Below are 13,670 nucleotides of genomic sequence, written 5' to 3' on the forward strand. Positions count from 1 at the left end.
TAATATACAGAAAGTAGGTGATGTAAATACCAACTTGTGATGTCATTCGGGCAGCTCCTTACCCCGCCCTCTGATGACGCCGGATGGTGCTCAAATACCAGCTACTCAATTTTTCTATAATATTATCAAGCTCGCGTGAGATATAAATTCACCCTGTTTTAAATTCATAGATATAGAATATAATATAGTATGTTATATATGTACTTTAATATATATCAAAATCCTAAAACTAAGTCGATAAAATGAAGAAAACGACTGATGGTAAGTGGAGACCGGAGGGTATATAAACGCGAGAGGAGCAAGTCATCTCAGTACCTCTCAATCCCTCTCACTAGTCACTACGTTCTTTTGCTCACTGAGTTTTGTTTATCTTCGCCCGAGAGAGGAGGGTAGAAAATACGCACAAGTATCGTCCAGTGAAATGGTTGTTATTGTTGATTACTTGACCCAAAGGCTATATTAGTGCAACTAGTGAACGTAGACAGTAGTAAGCTTGTCTAGTGGACTCAGGAAAGTGTTGTAAAAAAAAAAATATTATAAAAAAGACTATCAGTGCTGTATACCAAAGACGCTCCTTGGCTGCAAACTAGCTTCTGTTTTGTCTTTTTATTATTATTTATATTAGACGTAAAAGCAAACAAACTATCACAGTGTTTTGGTTGAAGCTTTAATTACTGTAGGAGTGTATGTGTGTATGTGTGCGTGAAGATGGTAGTGTCCGCAGAAGAATACCGTCACAAAATCTTCGGTGTTATTCCCTCTCCTGACCACACCACTTATTACTGTAAGTGTAAATTTTATACAAATATAACTTAAACCCCCCTAAAAAGTATTCCTCCTCTTCCTTCTTCTATGATACTTATAAATGTTTCTGTTACATAATTTACCAGTTAAGTTTGTGATAGATATTTTACCAATTCCTAATTTATGTAGACGAATTTGTGATTGATTTTTTTTTTAAAACAACTTTTTACCGAACGTTCTAAAGAGCAGAGAGATAAATTAGAACTTTCGATTTTCCTTTTGAAGTGAAAATCAATACAACAGCTGATGATTATATTAACGGTCTCTGTAAAACATTTGTCGATTTTTAATTTATTTTTTTATTTATTTTTAACTGTGGACATAAATCACATGGGAGTTTGACAGTTAATTAGGTTATTAAAAAAAATTGCAAGGCTAATTTTTTTTTTTAACATGTAGTGACTTAGATGTTTGTACAGAAGCAACGTATATAAATCCTGTTGTTGTTGTTGTTCATGGTTCTGGGAGACACATGGTATATTATATAATTAAATGTATACATATGTTGAAATATACAACGTAAAGATATAGGGGTCCAATTAGCACAGTATAGGGGAGTGATGTAGGCTATATCTCGAGCCCTGTAGTGACTGTGTTATATAATGTTAGTGTAGAGAGATATTGATTAATCGTTTAGTTAGTACGTTGATAGTCAGGATAGTTTCTAAGATGGCGATTATCAAGCACAATTCAGTCATTAGAGAGCCTCGTAGACAACTGTATGTAGTGTTTTGTAGAAATGTCTTTAGTTGATATACAAGGCCTTGAGAGATTTACCTTTGCAAGTTTAATTAGCAAGTTCCATTTTTATGGTTGTAGTAATTTTTACAAGACTTAGTAGAGTTCATCATCCATAGTGTTATTGTGTTTTAATAGTAGCAGTGTTAGGTGTGTGTTATTAATACTTTTTGTACACTTTATGGTAATATCTGTGTCCTGGGAATGGTGGTAATTACAGTGTGTGTGTGTGTGTGTGTGCGGAAAGTGATAATTTATTTTTAACTGCTTGTACTGCGATCGTTCAGGGGGTAATGATAGTGTTTTTCATGTTAATTTATGATTGGTGATTATTATGTAAGAATCATGTGTGTGTTTGTTTATATTGGTCATTTATGAGTTAATGATGGTCATTATACCAGTATTTTGAGTTGTATGAGTTATTGGATGTGTGGATGACTTAATTACTAACACCTGGATGTTTTCTCCCTCAGGTGACACCGACATGGCAGCAGCTACAGCGTCTCCAGAGCCTAAGGGCACATTGACCCCCCCAGGCTCCTCCCCCCTAAGGGCGGAGTGTGACCCCACCCGAGACTCCTCCCACGGCTCCACCCCCCCGTCGCCAGAGGCTCCCCCCACCCCAGACTCCGCCCACATGGCCGCCGAGCCCACCAATCACAGCGCAGCGCGTCTTCAGTCCACCACTGACAGACCAGAGAGGCACTTACTGACCAATCAAGAACCCCTATCGGGAGCCAAGAAGAGGAAGGCGACGAAGGTTCACAAAGTAGAGGTAAGTTGGGGCAAGTCTCCCCCTTTCTTTCTACCCCTTCTCTCCTCCTCCCTCTCAAGTGCCGGCTCCTGGTCATTGCCGACGGACACTATCGCAGTCAGTCTTTACCGTAACGCCTTCACTGTTGCGGCGTTGAAGTCACTGCCACGCCCCCCCCCTCCTTCTCCTCTATTAGTGCAGGATGGAGCGGCGGGTGTAGTGACGGTGGCCCGGGCGGCTCAGTGTGGTGTACAGTGGTGGTGGGGAGATGTACTGCCTCGTGTGCTCAGGCTCTCCTCTCGCTATCTGAACTTGAGTGACTGACCAGTGCGTGTGTTAAGACTGATCAACATTTGTTTAACTTAAGTGTTGATACTGACTTGTGTTCACTCATGGTGCTGTTATTGACTGATCACCACTTGTTAACTGATGGTGCTGCTGCGTCACTTTGCTGAACTTATCCGACCCGGGTTCTTGCAGCAAGTGAGCCCCATGTGTATTAACATGGTAAGGCCAGGAGCTGTTCACTGCTGTGTTATAACCTTGAGTTTTATTGTGAACATGTGAAGTGAATCAACTTTCCTGTAAAGTGTTCAGTGTGTGTTAATGTTATTGATTTTATTGTGAACATGTGAAGTTATGTAAATAATTCACTGAGTGTGTCTAGTGTGATGAGTTTATTTTACTGTGGTGTGTCTTAAGTGTGTTTATTTCACTCTTTCAATTTGTGTAGTGTGTTATGGTATTCTGAGCTGTTGTTAATACCAACCTGTATGTGACGTGAAGACAAACATACACTTAAGAGGTAAATTACTGTAACAACCATTACAGTTTTGTGAAGGATGAAGACAAATTATTCCTGGAAACAGATGTGAGGGGGAGTTGACAGTTTCTCTCTCACTCAAGGCTGGCTGGTTGTCTGTCAATACGTTGTTCAGATTCATCTATGAGTAATTACCTTCCTTACACCATGGGCTAATCCGGCTTTTCCTGTTGTGACGTCACGTGATGGTATACTTACCCACCAACTTTATACCGAATGTAAACACTTAAACTATATTGACAACTATAGTAAAGACGTGAAGTTATGAATGTAGATAAGAGTTATCTTGTTTTTGTAATAGTTATTTAATAATTGATTGCTATGAGTTATTTGAGTTGTTATATAATGATGTAGCCGGGACCCATGCAGCCTCGCTTTACCGGATATGTTGATAGTATAGCTGATTGTTGGAAATTTTAAAAGATAAAATCCGATGTAGCGTAACTTGAGCCGCGTTTGTTTATATATATCCGGCCTCTTCAAGTCAATCTGTGTGGGGAAGTCCGAAGAGTTGCTGTAGGCGTCACATCCGGCCTGGTATCATCAGGTACACAAACACGGGAGGCATTAGTAGCCAGATCTTGCCCTTGGGAACCCCACTCCTCCTCCTCATCTCCTTAGTGCTCTTGACCACATCGTTCAGAAAATACGAGTCCAGCTGTGACTATTGTACTTCTTATCACGAGAAATGTAAGTAGGAATTAGTATTTAACACTTACAAACTTTGGTGATTGTAAATTGATTTTTAGTGTTGGTATAGATAATAGGGTTTATTTTTTCGTCGCTGTTGATAAAATGAAAGTTACATCGTAAGAGTATAGCTACGAGTTTGTCAATGTTTTTACTTCAGAACATTTGAGTTTTTTTTTTTTTGTGAGTGGTATTTAATTATCTTCATTAGTATAGTCTCTGCCCTCCACCGAGTCTAGGTAGTTTTTATTTTTAATTTGGAACTAAAGGAAACGGTCACGAGAGAAAACGAACCGAGTGTGGATGATTCAGAGTGAGGCAAGTGAGAGATCCTTCCTTGAGGTAAACACTATAGCGGCGTTGATCCGGAGTAGTCTGGACTTTAAGAATCTTGACGTCATGATGATTCATTTCGTAACGAGTGAACGATGTGTAACTTGGACAGAGGGGAACGTAAGTACACACTCCTCTTCCTTTTGTCGAATTCACTGAAAACGAACCACAACCAACACTGACTCTAAGCGGAGCAGCGGAAGGTCCCAGAGCGTCATCGTCACGGAAGGAAAGGTGACAACACGAGAGCTGAGGAATTAACAGGAACTGGTGGATAACGCGGAGAAAAATGACCAAAAGCTACGATAAGACCATGAGTTAGTTTGGACGACAGCTGCTGGTTGCGTTAAAGCTGTGGCTGGTGGAAAGGTGCTGTGGAGAAAAGAGGTCGGGAATGTAATAAGAGATTGTGTAGGAGAGAGGCGAGGCGCTGGCTGGGTGTGACCAGTGAAGTAAGAGGTGCGTGGGGGAGCCTTCAGGGCAGTCGACTTAAAGGGCCGCGGGGCACAGTGTTGAGTCCCCCTCCCCTCCGTCTTCCCTTCCCTCCCCGCCTCTTCACCACAGGGAGAGGAGGAGGAGGGGGGGGGTGGTGGTGGTGGTCTGGTGTAACTATGTACGACAGTGGTGTTAATCAGTCACAAATTATAGGAAAGTTGATTGTTTGGTTAGATTAATTATAGGCTCCATCAACTTGTTGGTAATTAGATGAGATTTTAAGAATTACAGCATCAAGTAGATGTTTGTGAGGGTATGTCTGAATGATTTTGAGAAGGTAAATTTGTAAATAATTGTAAGCGAGTGGTGTGTTGAGTGGAGGGAAAGGTTGTTTGACTGTGTGTAGGCAGCGGGAAGGAGGGAGGGAGGGAGGGAGGTGGGTCGCGCCTGCCGTCTGTTGCTGTGTGGTGTGGCGGGGTCGGGGGTCGCCGTGGTGGCCAGCAGTGGAATAACTCTTGTGTTTCTTGTTACAGACGGAGTGCGGGAGTGAGGGTGAGGGAGACGCGGGAGTGACCGGCAGCTTCGTGTGTCCCGTGTGCCAGGAGGTGTTGTCCTCCCAACACGAGTTTACTCAACACATCCGCAAGCACAACCACGTCCTGGAGACCGACAATGGCACTAAGGTTTACTGCTGCGGCATCTGCAAAAAACAGCTGAGCAGCAACAGTTCCCTCGACAGACACATGCTCGTCCATTCTGGCGAGCGGCCCTTCCGGTGTCACATCTGCGGCACTCACTTCACCACCAATGGAAACATGCACCGCCACATTCGCGGCCACTACCGCAATGGCGGAGGAGGCAGCGGCGGCGGCGGCGGCGGTGGCGGTGGCTCTGATACCGGGGAAAGCGACTTAGGCTCCGAGGAAGGCTCGTCGTCGCCCTGCAAGCGACGCCTGGACGACGATGACGACAACCTGGTGTCGGCCAAGGCAGTGCGTCTGGGCGAGGCAGAGGAGCTGCTGGCGTGCCCGGCGTGTGGCGTGGAACAACCCAGCCAACACGCCCTCGAGCAGCATGTGGAGAACATCCACCCCGAATACCAGGTGGCGTGCACCACCTGCCAGGTGGCCTTCAAGAACTACCGCGCCCTCCACCTCCACAACTCTATGGTCCACCCCACAGCTACAGTCTCCCCCCCGCAGCTCGACCTCACACTCACAGACTTCTCCACCTCCAAGTTCCCACTCATTGCCAAAGAAATTTGTGAGGCGAGCAGCAGGCAGTACCAGCACCCGGGGGAGGGCAACGGGGTGTGCAGGTGCCAGCTCTGTAGCATCACCTTCCCCTGTGTTGACTCCTGGCTCATGCACATGAGGGAACACGCCGCCACATCCTCGGCTCCCCCGCCCCCCCTCAGGTGTCTACGGTGTGACCTGACCTTCACAAACGTGGCAGAGTTGGCACACCACCACCAGCGCCACCTGTGCGAGGAGCCTCAGCCTCGGAAGGAGAGCTTCCTAGCGGTGCTGGATTTGCTCAACAAGCAGAGCCGCGAGGCTGTGACCACACCCATCCCCTCCACAATGGAGATGCCCTTCCTCGGCGGCAGTTTACGACCGCCCCTCGGGTTGCCGCCCCTCAGCCAGCATTCTCCAGCACCTGCAGACTCAGGCAAGGCATCTCCCGAGCACCCTACAGCGGGCCGGATCGCCGCCGCCACCACCACCACCACAAGTAGTGTGTCGCCACTAGTGTCTACCGGTCCAGTGCTCTCACACGATGAACAATTTGCGCGTGAATACCGCGACATGAAATTAAATGGCCAGTATCCCTGTCGCTTGTGCAAAGAAATATTTGCAAACTTACGTAAGCTTAAGTCCCATAACTTGGCGCACATGGTGGCACCTCCTTACCGCTGTAATCTTTGTTCTTTTTTTAGCAACGACAAAAACACTTTAAAAGAACACATGAAGAGTCACAAGGGTGATACACCTTACGAGTGCACATTGTGTAACTTGGCCTTCACCACCAAAGCTAACTGTGAACGTCACATAAAGAACATCCACGGCCGCCAGTCACGGGATGAGGTGAAGAGCTGCATGAACTTCATTCCACAAGAAGAAGGCTCCTGCAGTGACCACACCCTCGACACCGTCTGTCACATCTGTCACATCGACTGCAAGGCTCGCTCTGTTTTGCGGGATCATATACGATCTTCACACCCAGAGGGTATGACCAAGCCCTTCTCCTGTAAGCTGTGTGGCGGCGCATTCTCCTCGGAGAATGACGTGATGCGCCATGTGATCCAGCAGCACCCGGAGGCCGCCTCAGGCCCCACACTGGAGACGCTGGTGATGAACAGAGCTGCATTAGAGGACCACCATGAACACCCAGACCTCACACCCGTAGAGTCCCTCCTCAACTTCTCCAAGTTGCCAATGCCGATGCCTCTGACCACCTCCCACCAACCACCACCAGTGTCCCTACCCTTACCATTCCCACACAAGCCTCCTATGCCCATGGTCCAGCCCCCTCGTCCTCTGACCCCCTCCATCATTACCGGCCCTCCTCCACTCCCAGACACGGAGGATGCTCCACTTGACCTCAGCATGAACTCGAAGAGAGAAATGGAAAGAGAGGAGGAGGAAGAGGAACTGGACATTGAGGTGACTGATGTGAAGACAGAACAAATGGAACCTGAGGACTTGTCGAAGCCACGAAGGGAACAAGATGAGGAGGAAGGCGAGGAGAAGATTGTTGAGCCTCCACCTGTACACGAGTCTGCTGCAGATGTGCTCAAGATCCCCAAGCCTCCCTTCCCTCTCAGTGCTATGTACCCTCAGGGTCTGCCCCTGTATAGCCCCTTCACCTCCAGCCAGTACCCCATCCTCATGGAGCCGTATGGTATCCGTCCCGTCCACCAGTTTGACTCGGCTCTCCTGGAGGAGTGCCAGAAGGAACTGAAGCGTGGGTTGCATCTTACGTCTGGCGGAGGGCTGCTGACTAGCTCTGCGGGATTCCTGCCCCACCGTTCTCCGTCATTCTCACTCTCCGCCCTCGCTCTGGCTGCAGCTCATAGTAATCCACTACGGATTCCACGCCCAGAACTTCGTAGTTGTGAAAGTAAACCTCATGACGTACCTGCCTCAGACAGCCAAGCAAACTCAGTACCTAATCCAAGTGATGAGGAAGTTATGCATTTTACGATGCGCAACTCTGTTCTGATGAAGAAACCAAAGCAGCGAAGGTACCGGACTGAGAGGCCATGGAGATGCGACCTATGTGATAAAGGGTTTACTTTACGTTCAAACATGGAGCGTCACATGAAGCAGCAACACCCAGACGTGTGGCAGCAGCGACCTAGAGGCATCAGCACCCCAAGGTCAGAGTCAGACACACCAACATCGGCAGCTGAGGCGCCCCACACCATCTCCGACACCGTGAGAGAGCAGCTTATCAACAAAATCGAGAAGGAGTCTAGCGAAGACAGAGAAGAAACTCGGCAGAAGGAAGAGGAGGAGAGTGAATTGGTCATTGACGATGGTCCGGAGGAAGATGGGGAAGAAGAAGAAGAAGAAGAGGAGGAGGAAGATGAAGAGGAGGACGAGGAGGAAGAAGAGGAAGAAGATGCAGATGGGAATAGTACTGACGAGAGAAGTCGTGAAGATGGAGCAGATCTAGCAAGTGTTACCAAGCTTCTCTCAACGGCGTCCAACCAGAGCTTCCCTTTTTTTGGCAGCGAGGGTGAGGAGGAAGTACCAGGTGAAGACGACTCCGCTTCATCCACTCCAGCATCAGAAGATGGAAAGCGCAGTGCCTACTCCTCAGCCCCGCAGAAACAAAAGTGTCCATTTTGTCAAAGAAAATTCCCCTGGTCTAGTTCTCTAGTGCGTCACATCCGTACCCACACGGGCCAGAAACCCTACCTGTGTCCAGTGTGTCACTTCCCCTTCACCACAAAGTCCAACTGTGATCGCCACTTGCTACGGAAACACCCCGACTCCCCACACACGATGGGAGGTGACCGCCCCTACCGCTGCGTCAAGTGTCCTGGAGCAGCTTTCACCAATCTTGAGAGTCTCCGGAAGCACGAAATGTTCAAGCACGAGAAAGCGAGTGACACAGCGGTCTTGAGGGACGATGCCAGACCGTTCAGGTGCCATGTGTGTGAGGCGCCGCTGGCAACACGCGAGGCGGCACAGCACCACCTCAACAAGGCCCACCCAGAACACGCGCGGAACATCGTCAACACAGAGCCCGTCACCACCGACAACAACAACGAGCCTCCTGTTCCAGAGACAACCACCACAGATAGGGTAAGTTAGACGCTCTGTGTAACACTGAAATATAACATCTAAAGAACCAGTTGATAAGATGTGGCAGTGCAACACTTTTAGGTGCCAGTAATCATAAAATAGTTTCCTTTTCAAATTAGCAGTGAGCTAATAAATTTCTTTCATCTTGCAGGTGAGTTGTATGTTCTGCCTTCAGCGGTACTGGAGTCTGGCTGAGCTGAAGCAACACATCACAACGGAGCACATGAGACCTCACCCTCCATTGGTTATCTCCGAGGACGAGCAAAAGGAAGAATGTCTAAGTCCTTCAGCAATCAAAACAGAAGTCAAGGAGGAACGCAAGGAGGAGGCGGAGGGCACAGACTTTATATCCAACCTGCTAGGGACAAAGCGGGCCGTGGTAGACAGACTATTAACAACAAAATCCGCCGACGATGCCGCCAAATTGCTGGGCGTCCGATAAAGGCTGGCTGGCAACTCTGTCATGTTGTTGTTCATGGAGAGTGGGAGTCCCAGCACTTAACTGTTCCATATTAGGGTGTGTCTATTCAAGATAACTTTTCCATTCCTTAGCTGAGTGCAATGTATGTCATAGCTTGTAGTTGTTCTTAAGGGTTACATTCATTATCTTAATTTTCCCATGTTAATGCATTCACAGTTTGCCTTGAAATTCAATAATTCGTGCCTTGACGACGTGCCCTAGACACTTCTATACTCTGTAAGTTGATGTTCTGTATATAACTCTGTATATATATATAACGACTCGGTGGTTATATTATTTACTTAATATAATTTCATTCCTTTTGTCTGTGATGTCTCCCAGTTGATTTTTTTGTTATTTACTCGTTATTGTTATTTGTTTGCTTGTACAGTACCTGCCAAAATATTATCCTGTAGTGTTTTCTTTAGTTGCCAATGTTCCAAACATTTTGTTCAAATACGAGGGGCCAAAATCATTTTTTTTCTTGTGCCTATAAGCTTTTCATTTGCCAGATTTTGCCACTGTTATGGCAATAATTTAAAAAAAAAGAATAATGTCGGGTCGGTTAGGTGATGTATGCCAAGAATGACCGCATATCTACCGTAGATCGAGACAATCTATAATGGATCAGGGATTGAGTAGTAGGTTACCTTATTATTTATACTTTAACAAGACTCCTCATCTCCCAAAGTATTAAAGGCTAGATGCCAAAGTTATGGTTAGTGTGTGTGTGTGTGTGTACATAATTAGACCTAATAATTTATCTCATAATCTGTAAGGCTACATTCTCATCATTCCAAAGTTTGTATATTTATACTTATATCTTAAGGTTAATTTCTCTATATAAAGTGTTGTGTTCCTATTAGTTTGTATTCACCGTCATATTCCAGAACTGTACCTCAATATTCCTTTACTTTGGTGTTTCTTAGTCAATAAAGTAAAGAACCAACAGATGTGGACTGTCCTTACAAATCTCTTCTTGTATTAATCTATTAAAAACAAAAAGTAATCCAGCACTGTGAACGCCTGTCTGTCTGGCTCTCTCTACACTCCAGGTTTTGGCTCGTGTTAGGATTGGCCGATCGTGTCCCCATGATTGGCCAAGACTAATCATCAGGCCATTTGAAGGTCACATTAATTTTTTCCTTACAACATTCTATCGTCTTGTACTTAACACCAGTGAAATAATAATAATAATAATAATAATATATTTCATGCAATAATGTCTTGCATTTTCCCAAAGATGAAGAAGTTTGGTGTGTGTGTGTAGATAGTGTCTCTTGAGTGATGTGTATTTTTTTTTCTAAGCAAGGTATTGTTCTGGGGATCTTAACTCCGTGTTTATATATCAAATAAAATTTATAAACGCATCCAGTGATCTCTGAATGTATAATAATAATTTTCATTCAACTTTCATAATATTAAAGTAATGGCATTATGTATAAAAAGCCTTATGTACAGACCAGTATCTTTTAACATACAGGGTCATGCAAAAACGAATAACTCAGATCTTAAATGATTATATATTAAAAATTTGGATATTCGTTTTTGATAACCCTGTATTAAAAAAAATTCATCCATGGCAGTTATAATATACATAATTATTATAATAAAAAAAAACAGACTTGTTTGATACTCTCGTCCCGTTCAACTGTTCAATCACCTTGTTCCGATTGTGTGTTTGTTTGTATGTTAACAGCACCACTTCAAAGAAGTTATACAAAAAACTGACCAAAAAAAAGCTTTGGAATAAATAGTTGTGATTGAAACCTTGTTGTTTATATACCCTTAGTTCGGTTATATACCCTTAGTTTGTTTATATACCATTAAGTTAATGTTTATATACCATTAAGTTAATGTTTATATACCCTTACTTTGATTAAAATGATTTACTGTTTTAGTAACACTACGTACTTTTAATAATTAGTGAGGTCAAAGTTACTATACTTTTAAAATACAAGATTAAAAACAAAATTTTAAAAATAATCGATTATTTAGATTTTGATATTCTTCATGAGCAAAGAGCGAGTCATCAGTCGTGCAGTAACAGTCTCGCAGCCTAAATTGTGTTAATAATAAGAAAGGATTTACAGTATTCACATTTGCGAACCGTGGAAGCCTGTAATTAACCTGGGTGTCTTTTAATGATCTGTGGGTCTATGTAAATCATTTTATTAATATTCTTAGTGATATTTCTGTACATAACAACAAAGATGTCTTGGTCAATTAAAATTCAGGTGGTTAAAGACACCGTAATGACTATGGTCATCTTTTATAGCAGATGCTGCCATTGACGCGCTAAGTCATATACGTCACTTTATTTTCAATATCGTAATCCATTTGTGCTTAATTTAATAAATGCTTATAAAATACTCTAAAAGTAATAACTATTGTTTTATAATGACTGAACTTTTTGTTGCCACCCCAGACCTTCTACCCAGAACCTATTAAGTTTTGGTTCATGTAAGGTGAGAATATTTGTCTAGCGTTGGAGAATGAGTGGGTTGTGTGGTCCTGTTATATACAGTGCCGGATTTAGACCTGTGGAGGCCCATGGGCAGCCTCTTTGTGGAGGCCCCCCTCATTATAACTACCCAGGAGGGTGGGGTGGCGAGTGAAGCGAGTCTAAACATCTGGGAGTTCCGGGGGCCGCTGTAAGCCCCCCGGGAAATTTTTGAAATTTGAACACTTCTTTGGAGAATTTTGAAGCCATATGCAGTTATATTGAGGAAATTAGAACATTGAGAAATTTTTAATTAACTGTATATTTATTGATAGTGTACAAATTCCCAACACACACACACACACACAAAAGTGAGACATGACTGGAGTCATTCATGTGGTTTCAAGTCGACCAGCCCTGATATAGCTACTACCGCACATGTCAAAAATTTGTGGAATTCTAAATATATTATTAGCAACACAAGCAACAGCATTCATTAAAAATATACGGTTCATAGGAAAACCAGGTATTCATGAATTTCAAGGAGTAGCTAGCCTAATTTCTATCACGCTTCTTGCTGAACATAGTTTTACGTGATGGAATAGATGAACATGAATTTTAAAGAATGAAAATAAAAATAATCCAAATGAATAAACAAATAAATAAAATATTGTAATATGTGGAGGCCCCTGGGCAGCTGCCCACTTTGTTTACTCCTGAACCCGGCCCTGCCCCCAGCTGCGTGGGCTCGTTGTGCTCGCCCTGTTCCCCCCAAAAAACTTGTTGGACTTCCCTTTTGATATTTCTGGATGCGCCCCTGGATAGCCACGGATAGTAAGAACCTTGCATCAGAGACTTGTATATACCTATCCGACATATGACATAAAGATAGATATGTTTATTAATCTCAGACAGACGTAAACAATATTTCCACGTTTATTGTCAGACATACGTAAACTAACACTCCCCCCAGACATCATTACACTATTCATATTACACAATTAGGTTCAATTAGGGCTTCTCAACAATCATAGGCACCTTCATATCTCCTTTAATACTAGCTATATACAGACTTCAGGCTATATGCACGGACTCAGGTAGAAGGCGTATAAAACATTAAATAATAGTTATCCCATGAAACATTGCCTTTGTGACGTAACACCATAGAAAATGTAAATTAACACGAGTGACTACCTTGAGATATTATTTTGGTTATGCAGCTGGATATTTGTATGGTTGTCGGTTGCAAAAGGGCAAACTGTTTGGAGTTGCCACTTTTTTTTATAACCTTCTTGGTTATATCTCTTTTATTTTCTAATTAATTTTCTCAAAGTATTTATTGTATTTCTTTCAGTTCTTATTTGTTTATTTCCTCTTACTTTTATTCTCAGATGTACTTCGTTATATTCTATTTTGTAGATTAACCTGGGAGAACCACATCCAGCTGTACTCACCACTCTGATGTGCTGGTGTATGTACCCTGTTAATCAAATAATAGCATGGTGCTCTAAGTATAATACCATCACTGTGCTACTGATTAGTTTTGAGTGACACTCTAGTATCACTGTTGTGTAATAATTGTAATGAAGTATAATTATTGAATTTTGTAACTGATAACTGAAGGTGTGATTTAGGGTTTGTGTGTTATTCTGAAAGTACTTAATTAGTTAAACCCCTTAAATTTCAATTCTGAGAAAAAAGTATATTTTGGTCAAAAATTTTGTAAGGTAAAAAGACTTACATTTTTGGTGGTTTTTGGCCAAAAATTAGATTTTGCTGAAAATCACAGTATGGGTACTTCTGAGCTTGCTGATAATGAGTATTTGGTCCACGATTCGACTGCAGAGTAATTAATGGCCAAAATGAGTCGAATA

General features: G+C 43.5%; 1 protein-coding gene across 3 annotated transcripts in view; it reads left to right on the forward strand.

Annotated features, from left to right (window-relative positions):
- The window catches only part of LOC121877262 (ras-responsive element-binding protein 1-like), an 81,817-nt gene extending 70,695 nt beyond the window's left edge, over positions 1-11,122 (forward strand). Inside the window, exons 1-4 of one of the 3 annotated variants that reach the window (XM_042382922.1) lie at positions 328-784; positions 2,016-2,317; positions 5,111-8,893; positions 9,045-11,122. In XM_042382922.1, coding sequence (XP_042238856.1) covers positions 709-784; positions 2,016-2,317; positions 5,111-8,893; positions 9,045-9,335 — 4,452 coding nt within the window. In that variant the 5' untranslated portion in view covers positions 328-708 and the 3' untranslated portion in view covers positions 9,336-11,122. Of the gene's footprint in view, positions 1-327; positions 785-2,015; positions 2,318-2,387; positions 2,804-5,110; positions 8,894-9,044 lie in introns of those variants that run through there. The other 2 variants (XM_042382921.1, XM_042382923.1) reach the window with 2 other exon arrangements.
- The last annotated feature ends 2,548 nt before the right edge of the window (positions 11,123-13,670 follow it).

This window comes from Homarus americanus, unplaced genomic scaffold (genome assembly GCF_018991925.1).
Source record: "Homarus americanus isolate GMGI-L3 unplaced genomic scaffold, GMGI_Hamer_2.0 scaffold367, whole genome shotgun sequence".
Taxonomy (NCBI): Eukaryota; Metazoa; Arthropoda; class Malacostraca; order Decapoda; family Nephropidae; genus Homarus; species Homarus americanus.